The sequence below is a fragment of a genome, unplaced genomic scaffold (genome assembly GCF_019419815.1).
Source record: "Pyrus x bretschneideri cultivar Hongxiangsu unplaced genomic scaffold, Pyrus_bretschneideri_v1 Contig183, whole genome shotgun sequence".
In the NCBI taxonomy this organism is placed as follows: Eukaryota; Viridiplantae; Streptophyta; class Magnoliopsida; order Rosales; family Rosaceae; genus Pyrus; species Pyrus x bretschneideri.
Genome location: NW_025999483.1, coordinates 1 through 17,323, shown reverse-complemented (window position 1 = coordinate 17,323; position 17,323 = coordinate 1). Strand labels below are relative to the sequence as shown.

Here is a 17,323-nt window from a genome sequence, read left to right as displayed (position 1 = left end):
CATAACTCTTGGATTAGTTCCAAGAGACACAACTCTACATTACAGAAAGTGCATTACATTTAACACTTACATCATTGACTTGATCCTAGTTGATCTAAGGGTGTTACATAAATCCTCCTTAGTTTCCTGAGTAATCCTCTCTAGTTCCTGCTGAAATCTCTCCATGGCCGAGAATGGCAAACACATTGGTACCAATATTCCATCCTCGGTGTCTTTTTTGTGTTGAACGTAGAAGCTAATCAAATCCAAGGCCTTGGCGGGTCCAGCAAATACCGGTTGTCCCCATCCAAAATCGACATCTCCAAAACCTGCACGCGTATTATCAGAAACTATGAAATAACTTCCTGTTGATGAATATTGAGGTCGCCCTCTTAGTACCATAAGATCTGCCACTGATCTTAAGTATTCTTCATTCATGGTAGCTTTAGCCTTCTTCACCAACTCCAAAGCATATCCAGTGGATTTTTGCATAGAGGTTCAGCCTTTGAAACTGCAGCTGGAATGCAAATGCATTGCCATAGTATCCCAAGGGAAGATGTACATTGTGGTGTTTTTCCCCGTGCATTGACAATGCATGAAATGCGGACAGCCTGTTTTGATTAATTTAAGTGCAAGAGTGCGACATTTCCACAAACAAGCTGTGATCAAGTCAAATGTGGGAGCAAGTGGAAATTAGTTGGGGTTGAAATCTGTTTTCGAAGGACTCTCATCTCCTTGGCACCAAAGTAGAAAGATTGTTGAACCATGTTTGACTGGTTACTAGATGGGTATGAGCCATTAGAATGATCAATCACGTCTTCATATTCATGATGAGCACATGTAATTCTTGGTGGATCTCGAGCGAACAAGAACTCTCTCTCCCCACACTGGTAGAATAGATGGTGCATGTGCGCCTTTTGCCATTTCCGCAACGGCAGGTCAGGAACAAGAGCAATCCAGCTGCGTCACACATTGTGTGGTTTAGGCACAATGCAAGTATGAACCTCCACATGTAAGACAGGTCACCTGCATATTGCAAAAGTTAGTTTCTAGACTTTTTTCTTGATCATCATATTCGTGCTAGTTAACAATTCTTTAGAAGAAAAGACAAAAACAAAAAAACAAAAAAAAAATAGAAAACCATCTAAATTAGATGATCTAATTAGGAAACAAAAATTTCATAAAAATTAGGAATAAATTCAAGAAAGATGGAGTCTCTTTGAAAGAGTCTCATGCCTGTTGAAGTTACTTGAAAGAGTCTTTAAATATAGAGGAATTTAGACAAATGCTTATAGAAGAGAAAAATTTAGACAGAAGACAAAGACGACGACATGACGACATGCAAAAGACCTAGAAGAAGAACGCCAAAGAAAACCTACACAATAAAAGGTGATGTGAGACTGGTGAAATATAATTTTCCTCTATCCGGTGTGTATACAAATTTTGCAATGTATAGTGTTAAACATAAGGATTGTCGAAGAAAAATTAGTTTCGAAAAATAATGAAAAGCGTCTCATAATCTTTTCTTTCCAAAGCCACCTAGTGACTTTCCTTAATCATAAGAACAAAGAGGCGTGGTAGTATCGTAGATAAGTTCAAGTTTGGGTGTGGTGGCAGTATGATTAATTTTCGTTTATGAAAAGGGGTGCCAATTTTATGAAAAAAGTTAAAAACAGTTGTGGTGCCACCAAACTTTACAATATTGTTAGTGCTTTCTTGTATATGTCCTTATTTGTCATTAAAAATTTCATATGTTGTTGATTGCACTAATTTCTTACAAAAAATCTACGGTGTGTGTATGCGACCTTAACGCAAAAAACACTACTTATACCCTTAACCTACTTCAAATTTTTGTAAAGAATTAATGGATATGACCAAACATGAATATGAAAAACTAAATAATGTAATTGATAATTAATTAACTCACCTGAACCAGCAGCAAAGGACAACCAATAATTCCATCAGAGCCTGGAAAATTAAATAAGAACTCATCTAATAATGGACAAGGGGGTAGAATTTTGTCTCCTAGTTGCTCAAGTGTGACATCAGCAGAAGCCTCAACGAACAAGATACCTTCACCATTGCAATCGACCATGAGCTTTCTGTTAGGCCCTTCCCTAAGCCTTCCAGCTAAAGGGTAGTATACACTAATGCTCTACTTAAGGCTTCCCTAATCACCTTAACGGGATTACGATTTTCATTAAGTGAAGGGTTGTCTTTGTAACACATTATAACTGGAACCTGAAATCTCAAGCCTTCTTGGTCGTCAATATCTGAGAGAAACTTTGTTTCCTGAGGCGTTGGCTTTGCCGGAGTTATAAGTTCCGGCTGCAATCGTTTCACCTGAAGTACTGAGGGTGGCATCATTTCAATAACGAGCTTAAGAACCAGCAAAAGATCAAAGGTTTGGAACTTTTATTTTGTGGTATGCATGCTAACTAAAGTTGATAGTCAGTACTTATATAGCGTTATGCAGATGCTACAGGGTTCTCGATTCTTCCGTCCAAGTTTTCACCTGTTGTGATTGTGATTCTTTTCTTTTCCATTAAAAATGTTGTTAGTTGTTAGAAAGAAACGTTTAAATTACGTGGCCAACATGGACTCCAAAGAAAAACATGTCGTTTAGTTATGTGCATGGGACCGTTTCACACTTCACACCACAAATTCGTGCATATGCATTAATTCTGAATTTCATTTCAACATCAGAAAACTGAATACTAACAGGGATATGAGGACAAGTGGCCGGTAGAAAACCTTTGATAGGAATGGAACGAAAAGGCCAACATCGTAGTACGGGAAAACGTTGAGACGTCTGCTATAAATGAAAACGTTGTTGTTTTATAATGACTGGCATATTAGCACGGGAGAATATTATTAATTTTGACTGGTCTGGTATGGTGACTACTCAATTATGAGCACAGATTTTTTTTTTAATCTAAAAAAAATTGAGTCTAAGAATCAAATAATTCGGATCGTTAAAATTTGATCTAACGATTATAAAGAGAAGATCTCTCAAAGTAATAATAATCGTAACCATTAGATCAAATTTCAACAATCAAGATCAATTGATCCTTAGGCTTAGTTTTTTTAGATCTGGAGAAGATCTGTACTTCTCAATTATCTCATGATAAATGTTTGTTATGATGAAGAAAGTTGAGGCTTCGTAAAATTAATCGATAATATAGGAAGCAGCTTAATCACTTATAAGCAGATGCAAGGTCCTCTTTATCCGATGTGTAATTCATACTCCCAATATGACCCTTTATGTGTGTCGAATTTTTAAGTTTAGCATATGAACAACACAAACTAGGTGGTGTGGAGCACTTCAAGTGATGGGCTTCACACATGAGACAATTTGACATGATACCATGCCGAAAGTTGAGGTTCCATCGCCACTTAGTACTATGGTCTAGTGGTATTCCTCTTTACTTGTAAGTGAGCGATTTTAGGTTAAATTTTGCCAAAGACGAATTTAAACCACATTATTGTTAATCCATTGTGAGTCTAAACCCATCATCTTTCCCTCAGTATAGATAATATCGTTTGTTAAAATAAAATAAAAAAAAAAAAAAAAAGTAGACGTTTCATCATAAAACTAATTGACAATATGAATGAGTAACTCAATTATTTATAAACACATGCAAGGTCTTTCCCTTACCTAATATGAGATCCACTCTCAACATTTCATTGTTAAGCAAACATGTACAAAATCAAAATGGAACAAACAATTCGATCACTTGACAAAATAGAACTCACTAAAGACAATATTATGTCTGTTAAAGATAGGACTCACTAAAGACAATATTATGTTTGTTAAAATGGAAATGAAGCTTCTGATTACACCCAACTTTTATCTCCTCACCCAACGAACTCTTTTTACTCTACAAGATTTTAAAAAACTTTACATCTACTCTCCGCACTCACCAAATCTACCAAAATTACCCTTTCCAAATCCTTCTCCATCTTACACGATATATCTTCTCATCCAACAACCTCCCCTTCAATATGGAGCTGCCGAACCCACTTTCCTCCATCAATATTCATCAAGCTATGCACAGTCTTTTGAGAATTCAACTTAATTATAAGGAACATGAAACCAGCAGCTCTTTGCAACTTATTGTGAATTATGTCTTTATTTGCGTTCATTTAAGTTGGTGGTTAGCCATCCAATTTTTCTTCCCCATCAATTTTTAGAAGAAATCAAACCAAACTAGACTCGAGTGTTCATATAATCATTGGAGTTGAATATAACAATATGTAAAATTCCATCACTAAGAAGCCAAATTGTATCAAGACTTTGTAACAGCAGCATGAAGGTCAAGAGTCGACTTGGAGGAGAAGATCGGTAGCAGGTTAAGCTAGTACTGGTTAACCGACCCCCCAATTCCATGTTCATGGCTATCAGCTAATCCTCAACTCTTATGTTCGGTGCTTAACTTCCGAACATTGAACTTCTTGTCAAATTTTGTGTTCGGCATGTTCAAATACATGATTCAATCTAGTTGTATTTTATTTAAGAAAATAGAAACAAACATAAGAGGATTTCAGAGAAAAGTGACGGCTTAGGGCAGAACATTGCAGCTCAAACGTCACTTGTATACTTCAATGATTTAGGGTTTTGGTCACAATACCACCTTACATCTCATTTAAATTAGCTAGCTAACGAAAGCCTTTAAGACCCCAGTTGTTTTAAGCAACTCTAAACCTCACACCAAAGCAAACCTATCTCAGCCCTACACTTGCAATTTTGGACTAAGTCAACATATTTGGCCGTTACAAATTCAGAAAAAACTAAGCCATTACTTTGTTCAATACAAAAATTGGAAGCTAGAAATCAGTCCAGGCATCAACACTCTCCTTTAAATTGTTTCTAGTTTTGACACCAGCAAATCCCTGAGGTATACAAAACTCTCTTTTAGCGTACCTTCAGTAAATACTAGGAAGTGGTGCCCACACGTTGCTGCAGGATAAGAAAGTTCGTAGGTAATAACAACTAAAAAAATTAATAAAAATAGATTCAGCATAATTTCTAAGTTTTTGAGTTTTGACTAACGTTATATTAATTCATTCAAACAAATGCATTGAGAAATAAGGAGTAAGTGAAATTGGATACATACCTGGATTGAGAATTTGGATAACATATATTCATTGTCTTAGTTTGGCCAATATGAAAAAAGATACGTTTGTTGCAGTTTAGCACAACGAAGATGGAAATTGGTGTGTCATGCTGTTTGGACCCAAAATTATACCGTCGGCCTGAGTAATCGAGGTTGTTGAGTGAGCATAACTCCACACTGTTATATATCAAGAAGATAATTTTGTTATTGTTAAGGATAATATTATGATTTTTCATCATAATAATCATTTTTTAATTACCTTGATATTTTCTTGTACAATATAAATGCGGATATGCTTTAAGGCACGACATCAAATATTGAAGCATGCAAGATGGGATTGGATTTCTTGAAGTTGTTATTATCCAATTCAAGTTTGGTGATAATGATGATGATTAAATGTTATCATGCACGTGGCTTGGTGAGATAGTGGTGAGATAGTGATTACACTTGGCGATTTGCAACGGATTGCATGAGTGCTTTGGGACAATAAAATTGAGAAGGGAGTCTCCTGGTTGAAGTAGGAAGCATGTCTTATGCATTATCACCTGGTCATTCATTGGGTCAGCGTAAAAATATGCAACCATCAAGAAAAGCCGTGTTATCTGCTCATGCTCGTTAGATTTTTCATCGCTATAAATACGAAGCGATGTGCAACGAACAAGTCCTCTCCAATTTAACACACAAATTGTCATGCGCAAATCTTTCAAACATCTTGAGATTTTTTACTTTCTTTTTCCGCCAACACACCTTTAGTTTGGATAAACATCACTGTGAAGGCAACCAGTGACATCTTCAATTTGGATAAACAGCACTGTTGTTGTAGAATTAGCCGTTCCCGGAGCACCTTCAGTTTGGATAAACAGCACTGCGTCGAGGCCGACTGGTTATCTATCCAAGTCTCAGTCGAGAAGGATTTTCAAATCCTTATTGGCAGAGGTCATCTCATTAGCCATCTCGGCGAAGTGAGGTGTTACAGGTTACTACATTCGGCACATTGAAAGCCGAATTTGTCTTAGTTTGACCAATATAAGAAAAGATATGTTTTTTTGCAATTTAGTACAACAAAGATGGAAATTGGTGTGTCATGCAATAAAATATATCTAGTGATAGCGTTATATAAGAGTTTCAAAAGTCTTGCAAATCATGCTATCGTTAAATAAGAGTTTATTTGCCATTAATATAATTTTTAAAAACAAAATTAAATGCCATTCTAAGACAGATCAGATTTATGTAAATTGATAAACTCAGTTTTGATTATCTAAAGTAAGAATCATCATTTCCATCTTTTCTAGGAATTAACTATTACTAATTTATACACATACTTTCTTCTGCTAACTTATTGTGAATACATGACTAATTATTTGGTTGTCTAGTGAAAGGTTTAAGGCCAACGTTCAAAAGTATAAAAAGGCATCGTTCCACTAAAGATATGCTTTGTCCATATTTTTCTAAATATGTGAAAGAACATATCAGATTAAAATATATGGAGAGGGTATATCTATGGTGGAAATGTCTACTTTTGTACTTTTGGATATTCAATCTAACCTTTCAATATGCAAGCAGGTAATTTTGTCATGTATTTAGATCATGTGAAAAGAAGATAGTTTGTGTGTGTGCGTGTGTGTGTGTGTACGAGTAATATCTAATTCCCCTAAAGAGAAAGCTTAGTAAAAATTGAAATTAAATGTAAAATGTCAATAAAACAAAATTAATAAAGTAATAATTAATTTTACATACCTTTGAATGTTTGTGTGTGTGTGTGTGTGTGTGTACGAGTAATATCTAATTCCCCTAAAGAGAAAGCTTAGTAAAAATTGAAATTAAATGTAAAATGTCAATAAAACAAAATTAATAAAGTAATAATTAATTTTACATACCTTTGAATGTTTGTGTCATCATTGCTTGAAAACGTATTTGTCAACCTTGTAAGTTCGTTGCTGAGTTAGCATTTTTTTTTTCCATTTCCTAAATTGTAAAACAAAGTGTTAAAAAAAAACGTTTTATAGCAGTTAATAAATAATATGTAATAATTATTTGACATGGATTGAAAAATGGAGTCATATGTAGGATGAAAGAGTAAAAACAAAATTTGAATAAATAAAAAATAATTTGTAATCCATAATCATGCATCATTATCTATTTCATGTTAAACATAAAAGATAAGGACTATTACTATGAGTGAAGCTAGTGTTTTTGGTATGGGTGTTCTAAACCAAAAGCAACCAGAAGCAACAAGAAAAAGGGAGAACCACGGATGATCAACACGTGGCATAATGTAAACCAAAAGCAACCAGAAAAGGCTTTAAATACTGGACTTGAGAGTGATAGGAGGAAGAAGCAAGGATAATGGACAGGTAGATATAAGAACCAGTGACAGAGAAATAAAATAATAACATGCATAGAAAAGAAAACTCACTATAACTCTTTACTTTGTCATTATAGTTAAAACTTAAGTGAGAGAGAAATAAAATAATAACATGCATAGAAAAGAAAACTCACTATAACTCTTTATTTTGTCATTATAGTTAAAACTTAAAGTTTTAACCATAATGACAAAATAAAGAGTAAAATGAATAGTACAATAATTGACTTTTTAGTGTCAAAATGTGGTTTTTCGTTAAAATGAACAATACCGGGAGCTTTTCGTTAAAATTCCCTTTAAATTTTTGTTAAACTAGCAAGTGAATAATTAAAAAATTATTTTAGTTACTCAGTTTAACGTTCTTTTATAACAAACTTTAAGATATTTTAATGTTAACAATTCAAACTCAACTCACTCATTTTTTAAACTACTTTTTCTCTTTCTTTTCACCTTGCTCAAGGGTCCACTATTAAGTTTTATTATTTTTTATATTTAGCGAGTAAATAGTTACACTTCAAATTTAAAGAGTGACTATTCATTTTGCTATCATAGAAACTCTTTTACACCATCTCTTGGAGATGAATTTTTTGAGTTTGGCTCTTTAAAATAAAGTTTGGGTTTGTTTTACAGAGAAGTTGCAACAGCCAGTGAGAGAGTTCATGAGAAAAACAATTATATATATAATAAACAAAACAATCACCAATTGTTTTACCACGTGAATAAACACATTGGTTTTTGGACAGTACCCATCCGCTGAGCTTTAGTATATATAGAATATCAACAGTTTGATCCTCATATTTGTAATACAGTAATTCAATAACACTATCTGACATACAAAGGATCTCTAATAAAGTGACGATTCCTCTTGACATGTTTTGTTTTTTAGATAATCAGTGGATATCTTGTTATAGCAATTACAAAGGTGTTGTTGAATTTTAGTGATATAGCATCTACTTTGAAAGCGTAGCTGGGTCAAGGAACCCAAACCCAATAGATGAATAATCTCAACTAAATTCCATACGAGGATTCGAGTACGATTTCAATCATACTACGTAACTGTGAAGAACAAAATGAAATAGAGAAAAAGGAACAAAAGACTCGCGATATCATGGGCACACAACCTATTAAAAAACCATTAAGAAATAAGTACTTTTACAAGACTCAACAAGACAGACATCTACTACACTTGAAATTTTATGTTGTACTTTTAATCTTGTAGCACGCAATCTTTGTTTTGCTCTCTTTTGGATGAACACGACGCACTCAGCAGGTTCTCCTTACAACTAAAGAGATTGCACTCAACTTCGTCACATAGATGGACACAACTTCTTCACACAAATGAATATGATGAATAATATGAAAGGTATGAAGTGTTTCACTAAGATCACTCTTCTAACCTAGCACTCAAGAACTTTGCTTTAAACCTTTTGTGCTCAAATCTTATAACCAAGCAAAGATGAATGATAGGCTTGATTTCCTATGAAACTAACAACCTAGAATAAAGGAAACTGGAATTATGTACTAGAATAAAATCAAATTGATTTTATTTCTTAAAACTAGGCAATTAAATTGATATTATAATCTTCAAGATGTGCAATGATGTGATTCTCGTTTCCTATATGAATGCAAATTTCCACCGTCTTCAATCTTGACGAAAATGTATCTGCAAAACAATCAACACATTTGATCAAAGACCTAAGCCTCACGTGCCCACGAGGTGGGGGGTGTTAGGTCAATGGATCTCCGATGCCTAAGTCAGTTTCTCTGAGGAGAATAAAGTGTTTATGGCTTTTTTAGGGTAGCAAAAGCTCTGAAAATTTGGTAAAATATGAGGTATTTATAGGGATAAGGCCGGCTATAGTGTTAGGGTTTTACCCTACACATGATGGCATCCTATTAGCCAAAGTGTTTATGGAGAAATATTCTCATAATATTCCCAAGACATTAAATAGAAAATAATATCTTGAGATAATAGAGTAATTATCTCTAATTTATTTAAATTGGAATTACTTACTTGATTGAAGTCAATCTTCAATTAGGAATGTATTAAAGATAGGATTTGGGTAATTAATCCTTATCTTTAATTCATTGCCAAGGTCAGGTGAGTCGTATTCAGTTGCTGAGACATTCAACAATGTGAGCTATGCGTGGGAGTATCTGAGAAGCCTGCCCATTTATTGAGGGCAATCTTGACTTTCTTGAGAGAAAAATTCGTGTGTCGCCTCTAGAATTTTCGGGATTATTTTAGTCTCTACAAATGCCCCTACACTTACTAGGCTGCAAGCAAGAAAAGGATAGTAGGTGTAGAAATCTCAAACCGCTTGGGCTTGTAAAGTTGTTTCCCAATTTGAACTTGATCTCCTTTCTTGTTTTGAAGATAGACTTCTTTTAGGAAACGGAAACCAATTGCGCCCAATACCTATTCAATTCTGCCTTAAGCAGTGGATTAAATAAATTTGGAAAGCAATTATTATTCCAACCAGGAAAATAAGCAAGAGGAAATTTTGCTTCCCCCTCCCCTAGCTTTCTTTTTCTTTTGCCCTTATAAAGAGTCGTCTCTCGTTGTTCTTCTCCATGTCGCACCAAGGTAAAAAAAATTTGAATTTTCTTCTTGAATGTTTTTGGGAGTCTTAGGACTTGAAAAATTGGCTCAGCAGAAGCTAAGAGGTGTGAGTGGCGTGGCAGGGATGCCGCGGGGCTGCTGATGGTGTGGCAAGAAGGTCGGCTGGCCTGGGCTAAGAGCTTGGGTCGGCTCGGGCTGAGGGGATCAGCGTGCTAGGGCACGAGGAGGCCGACTTGGGTCGGGTCTTCAAGGCCACTTGGCATGGGCCCGTGCAGGCGAGAGGAGTGAGAGAGAAAAGGAGAGGCCGGCTCGGGCCGGGACTCTCGCTGGCATGCTGGGCTGAGGGCCTTGGGAGGAAACTTTGTGAACTAATTAATTATTTAGGGCTTAACTCAATAGACACATTAGGCACAAAGCTAAGCACTGGTCTAAATTATTTACTAGCATAACATTCAAGTATTCAACCACTCATGCACAACCCAATGACTTTGTGTTTCATCATGTAACCACAAATATACTTTGAAATGCAGCTTTCTGTTTAGTAATGAAACTGCAACAAGCTATGGTTTCAAATCCCTTTTGATCCAACCAGTCGTTCTTGATCAAGATTCGTCGGAGTCTCAATTGCTATCGTCACCACTATACATGCCTGAAAACACAAACCAACAATGTAAAAAACTTGCGTATGAAGGTACGAGGGCTGTAAACTATGAACGAGCTCAGGGTATCATAATTCATATAAATACTTTTGCAGGTTATATTGAAATAGAAACTGAATTCGATTCCCCCTCGCCAAATCACTTGTCTCCGTCTAGTTTGGGGACACGCAAGTATTGTCATACTTCTTACTCAAACTTAGGTGGAGATATCAAGTACTGTCGTATTTCTCACTCAAATTTGGAGATATGCATTCTGCAGCTGTTTATTAAGTGTTATATTTGCTTATTAGGTCGACATTTACGAGTCTAAAGATTAATTGATCCAACAATGTTCCACCAAAATAGATGAATTAGCACAAGCATCTGAACTCCTTTGAATACATTAAAAGATGTCTCCCTTGTTCTAGCAATTTATTAATATCCCATCACGAGCATACATCCGATACTTTACAACTGACAACCTTTCTCTCCTCTTTTTTTCTTTCTCAAACCTAGTACAGGTTGTAATGAATGTAAATTTATGTACAGCATATGCAGCAAAACAAAACAGCGTAATCAGACGCTTAAAAACACATAAAACTGAATTATCCCACCAGCAGTAAACAATTTTAAAAAGTAGAACAGTCACCTAAGGCTTTCAGTAGATCATATTGCAAGGACAATTGATTGCTAATTTGTTGAAATGCCATAACGGCTGCAAAGAGCATCGATTTGTTTCTCAAAGGACTGTGAAAGCTCAGCGATTGATGTTTTGCAAGCTGAAAAAGTACGAAATACAACCCAAAAGAAAAAGTACTCAGAATGAATAACAGTAGTTTATACATTGTTGGCTCAAGTTAGATTGTTAGTTTGTTACCAAGCACTTACAAGTCTTATTAATGACTCATAGGAGGCAATTTATTATTTCTCACTCTTTTCTTGTTTGTTCAATCTTCTTTCTCTTCTCCGCAGTTATACAATATCTTGCTTTTGATCAATGATTCGCTTCTTAGAACAAAAGGGCCAGAGCCTAAAACCCCACCTGAACAAGCTCCAGTGTAGGGCCTAAAACTCTACGACTGACAACCTACTTTCTCTCCTCCTTTTTTTCTTTCTCAAATCTAGTACAGCTTGTAATGATGTAAATCTATGTATAGCATATGCGGTAAAACAAAACAGCATAATCAGACGCTTAAAAACACATAAAACTGAATTATCCCACCAGCAGTAAACAGTTTTAAAAAGTAGAACACTCACCTAAGGTTTTCAGTAGATAATATTGCAAGGACAATTGATTGCTAATTTGTTTGAATGCCATAACGGCTGCGAAGAGCATCAATTTGTTTCTCAAAGGACTGCGAAAGCTCAGCGATTGATGTTTTGCAAGCTGAAAAGTATGAAATACAACTCAGAGAAAAAGTACTCAGAATGAATAACAGTAGTTTATACATTGTTGGCTCAAGTTAGATTGTTAGTTCAATCTTCTTTCTCTTCTCCGCAGTTATACAATATCTTGTTTTTTGATCAATGATTCGCTTCTTAGAACAAAGGCAACTAGGCAAACAAGAAAACTCAAAAGGGACAGAGCCTAAAACCCCGCCTGAACAAGCTCCAGCGTAGGGCCAAGAACTAATTAAAAAGGAGCAGCAAAGAGAACAGAAAAACAGAAGCTAAACAGAAAACAAACTGAAGAACCTAAGTTAGCACGCTAAATAGTTAGCCATTATCGCCCCAATAGTTTTAATGGCAATGTGAAACTTACGACATAAGGAAATGTTATCCAACCTGTATCACTTCGAACATGAGACTAAAAAACGATTTCCACATATGGACACAATAATCACTCGTCAAAGCCTCAAAATGAACGACGTCTTTTAAATGTTTTGATGAGAATGTAACATAGAATGTTGTTTAGTAGAGATGATTGAATCCAGACTCCATCAGTACGACATTATTACCAAGACATAACTTACAAAAAAATCCACATATTTTAAGCCTGTTAGAGAGGTTTTAAACTGAAGACATACCACGAGAAGCGGTGGTCTGTGCATCTGCCATGAACTCTGCATACGAAGCCTGATAAAAAAGCAGTTGGATGCACTTGATGAAAAGCACTACAAACATACAATCAGAAGTAAGTAAACGAAACAAAGAAAGACTAGATTAATATACCGCCATTGCTTCCCGACTTTCAGTAATCCTTTGGGTCATCTTCTTGTATTCCTTATCTGCTTCATCCAACACTTGTTGGCATGCCTGGCTCTGGATCTGACGGTACAAAGAGACGTATAATTAGGCGAAAAATTTGTGCCCTAGACTGAATTCCAATGCTTCTCTTCTCTAACTATTACTACCACTGAGTACTAGTTCATCATACAGCAGACAAAACCTTATATTAAATAGACATAAAGTTTTAATTATAAATAAGAATTAATTAGATTTAAATTTATTTTGCTTTAGCAGACCTTATAACAGTAATGAGATTTAATTATGATATGAAAGTGAGATTAAATCAACATAATGTTATTATTTGGCGAAAATTCAAATTTCTGTTCTCTCAGTTATTTTCTCAGCAACCAAACAGACACTAATCCACCAACTCCGAGACTAAATAATGCAAAAGTACGACAACAGAGAATCAATATGAGAGAGAGAGAGAGAGAGACCTTGAATCGCTTGTGGAGGCGAGATTGAGAGGAATCAAAATCCTTGAGGATCTCAGAGTGGGATCTGTCGACGTGGAGCTTGAGATCGCGGAGACGAGAGGAGGCGAGGTGCTTGAGATCAGAAATCGAAGCTAAAGCGTTACTTTTGGGGGATTCCATGAGCGCCACCGCAACAGAGGCTGAGGCTCCTCCTCCGGCAGCGTCGGCAGCCCTCTTGCGCCTGCTGCTGGTATTGAAAATTGGTGATTTCGGTGACGGTTGGTTTGCAGGGGAAGAAGCCACTGGAAATTGCAACCGCGTTTCCAGAAAGTTTGCGGTTAAGCATCTCCGGGTTCGACTTCCGCTTCCGCTTCCGCTTCCGCCGCTTTTCTTCATCTCTCCCGTCGCTTACTCGTCTTCTTTCAGTTTTTCCTCTCTCAGCTCTGTGTTTTGAAAATTTCAAATTTTCTAAGAAAATGGAGTTGGCGCCTTGACAGGTGTCTATTTATATGTACGGGATTTTATATGCACATTTTGGGCTAACAAAATACAGAAATAAAAAATAATAATTGGATCGACCTTCAATGAATTTTATCATTTTCTTTTGTTGGATATTATTTGCTAACTAAAAGGTAGTGAAGTTGTGAAATCTACACTAGAACGTTACATTTGATGTAAACTAAAATGTACAGGTGAGATTTAACGAAACTGATATTATATATTCAACAACCTTCATTATTATTTCGGTGCATCACGGGTAATGTTGTGTTTGGTATATCGTTTTAATAACGGTTAAGGTACTTGAAACATCATAATGATGTGTTTTGTGCAGATTTGGAGGGAACTCCATTTGTCCGTTCCTTAAACCTGAGTTCGAATTTCTCGTACATTAAGAATAACGCTTTGTTAAAAAAAAAAAAAAAAAAAAAAGTGTTGCAAATTCAAGGAACCACGGAACGTTTCAATTGCATGATAGATTAGAAATTCAAGTTTTTAATCTCTTTGGCAATTCTGAATTCAATGTAATTTCAAGATCTTTTAATCAAATGATGCATTAAAACATGAAATTTGAAATGATGGAATTATAAAACCAGAACGCAGAAGTTATAGGAGACTAGGAGCTGGTGAAATTTCTTATTTTTGTATGCCACCACCAAGGAGGGACATGCAATATACATCCCTCCCACAAGTCACAACATGCATCCTGCATTTCAAAGTTTCTGCAAATGTCCTCTTCGGATCTCTGTGTTCGAGCAATGCAATTGTATAGGGTAGCGAGCAGTCATCACTTCACACCAACGTCCTGCAGTTGTGAGTATACAATGGCTTTGCATATATATTGAGGAGTGAGGACATACTAATGTCTTATGGCGCCAACACTTCCCTGATTAGCACCGTGAAGATCTGGGAGGTCGGCGCTGACAGAGAACTTGATCCGCCTCTTTCTCTCAACGTAAGTGAGACATGGCTGCATCACAAGGCCGATCAATATAGCGACAAGGCTCACAACTACGATCTTGAGTGTTGAAAGAGCCAAAACTACACAAATTAGTGCGGTTGGAGGAATACACATAAGAATGGCTCTGACTGTTCCAACGGGTATCTTGTAAGGACGAGATGCAGCTGGGTACTTCACTCTTAACCGTATCAACGATATAAACTCCAAGATCATTCCAAAACAGTACAAGAAGTTTTCTGCGGCTACAATCTCTTGAAAGCTCAACCAAGATAGCGAAAGGACCCCAGAAGCTGAGAACAAAATGCCAATTACTTGGGTTCCATGACGAGAACGCTCACCAAAAACCTTAGGGAGCATCCCTCGTTCTGCCATCCCAAGAAGTTGGAAGGAGTCGCTGCTCATTTCAGCAACAAACATCCCCATGTTCGACACTGCTGCAGCCCCTTGGATCCACCATCTCAACCAAACCCCCCAATTATTTTGGCAATGTCTGAGAAATATCCATCTGTCCACAACTCACGGTCGAGTGGAACAGCCCCAGTACCCATTAAGGGTGGGAAGAGATATCCAAGAACAACTAATATCAAAGCGTAAACAGAGCCTTTGGGAGAGTTTTCTTTGGGTTTTCTACCTCTCCGGCAAGTGTACTTATCGAGTCCCAATAGTTGAGATTCCAAAGGAGAGTGTTGAGATACAAATTCCAGTCCACATTGTGTAGCTTTACAACCAGCCATCAATATGGCTTCACGTTGGAATCTGCAGGTCCACAATGTAAAGCTGCACTTCAAGAAACTACTCGTATCATTGAACAAAGTCTAACAACTAATGGAAAAGCAATAAGGGCGTTGTTTGGTGCAACCCAGGTTGGAATTTCACACTTTGCACCCACCATTTGTAAATCATGAGTCCAGTTCCCACCGGTGGGATATATTTTTTTTTTTTTTCACTTGTCACTTGATATGACCAAGTCTGTGTGCAGCTTGGCATTGATGGTGACTTCATGTATTTTCTGACGGATGCTGGTGTTATAGCGGTAAAGTTACTTCTTTCTTAGTTTTGTCACTCCGTTTTCAGTTTAACAAATTATTGATGTTTATTTGCTTGACACTTTGCAGTTTCAATATAGAAATCCCGATAGAGTGAGTTGCAAAGGCGAGGGATAGAGATGAAAGAGAGGGAGGGGAGGGAGAGTGAGAGAGATTGAGAGTTTTGTCGAGAGACAAACAAATTTTTGGACGGTGGAAACGGTCCTGGTCGGGGACCGTTTCCTTAGCAATTAGGACTCGCCCCACTCCGTCCCGTTCCAGATTTAAAAAAAATTGGACCCTCCCCTACCCGCAGGTCCATGCCCGTTTGCCCACCCCTAGTTGTGATTGTTGTTGGATATCATATAATATTATTACAATGTCTAGGGTTTGGGAATTGTTATAACTTTAGGGGAGGTTCTGCTGAAATTTTGGTATAATTTGTAGTGTTTGTTTGACTATTTTTTTTTTTCAGCAAAGAAAAATACCCAGGGACCGTGTCGCAAGTTGAAGATGGCGAAGGTCACCCAAGTGACCAACGGACGTATCACGATCAGATACGATGGCTGACATCAGGCTGCACCAACGCTGGAGCAACATAGTGCATTGGCCCACGACATTGTTCACGTCGTTCAGACTTATTGCCCTATGCGATAGAAGTCTTGAAAGGCGATGCCAGATAAGGTGAGGATGAAGGTGCGCACTTATTTGTCGATAAGTATCCTACTTTTTATTGCTTTTTTTTTTTAATTTTATATATTTATATTACTTAATGTATGTAATTAATTTGTTACATTGCAAACGAATTACAATTTTGATGACATCAACACAATATGTTGGTGTACGTCAATAGGCTCTTCACTGAACGATACAAGCAGTGGAAGAGAGACATGCACCAATATTTCTAACATTTGATGATTCGTCGGTCGCTCTTGAGGAGGGTTGCCCGAAAGAGTTTGAGGATCGGGAAAAATTGGGTGTGGCTCTGCAGTCATTTTCAGGAGCCCGGTTATGTGGTACGTTTTTTTATTTTTTATATTAAGTCTAAAAGTATTTATGTTTCTTACTAATGTTTATTAATTTTTATGTTTCATTTAAATTAGAACTAATACATTTTTTTTTGTATAACAGAAGAAGACAAAAGCCAACAAAAAATCAAGAGAAGAAGACTCTTCTCCACCATTCGGGTTCGAGGCCCTTCTCATATAGGATGGAGGCACGGTGACAGGTAATAATAAAGCTTTTCATATTCAATTTTTAATATGTCAGTAATATTAATTTTTCTTTCACTTCAAGAAATCCATTGAAAACTTACTAAATTGTCTTAACACTTGGGCAATTTGATTCTTACTGTTGGAGGAAAGATCAGCAGTTTTCAGTTATACTGCCGAAAGGAAGAATACAAGAGAAATACATGGAGGAGGATGAGTTTTGAATGGGGACTGAAATTTACTTAATTATTTGTTTTCTTTTTATTACAACACTAGGCCATCTTATTGGCTATTTATAATAACATTCAGACTTTCGATAACAGG

The 17,323-nt window shown here is 36.5% G+C and overlaps 1 protein-coding gene and 2 pseudogenes across 4 annotated transcripts; all 3 read right to left on the bottom strand.

The window, feature by feature from the left end:
- Nucleotides 1-2: 2 nt before the first annotated feature.
- Nucleotides 3-2,387, bottom strand: LOC125476272 (annotated as a pseudogene).
- Nucleotides 2,388-10,438: 8,051 nt separating this feature from the next.
- On the bottom strand, nucleotides 10,439-13,777 carry LOC125476273. 4 transcript variants are annotated; one of them, XR_007257570.1, is made up of 6 exons: nucleotides 13,326-13,777; nucleotides 12,832-12,927; nucleotides 12,687-12,735; nucleotides 11,917-12,046; nucleotides 11,309-11,438; nucleotides 10,439-10,670 (listed from the first exon to the last, which is right to left on the bottom strand). XR_007257570.1 is itself a non-coding variant. In XM_048582131.1 (5 exons), exons 1-4 carry the CDS (start codon nucleotides 13,698-13,700, stop codon nucleotides 11,958-11,960), a joined length of 609 nt encoding a protein of 202 aa, XP_048438088.1. In that variant the 5' UTR covers nucleotides 13,701-13,777; the 3' UTR covers nucleotides 10,439-10,670; nucleotides 11,917-11,957. The 4 variants fall into 4 exon arrangements, 3 of the variants coding, with proteins under 3 accessions (XP_048438088.1, XP_048438089.1, XP_048438090.1); XM_048582131.1 differs by lacking the exon at nucleotides 11,309-11,438; XM_048582132.1 differs by lacking the exon at nucleotides 10,439-10,670 and having other exon boundaries at nucleotides 11,059-11,438.
- An 884-nt stretch (nucleotides 13,778-14,661) lies between these two features.
- On the bottom strand, nucleotides 14,662-16,388 carry LOC125476271 (annotated as a pseudogene).
- Between the last annotated feature and the right edge of the window lie 935 nt (nucleotides 16,389-17,323).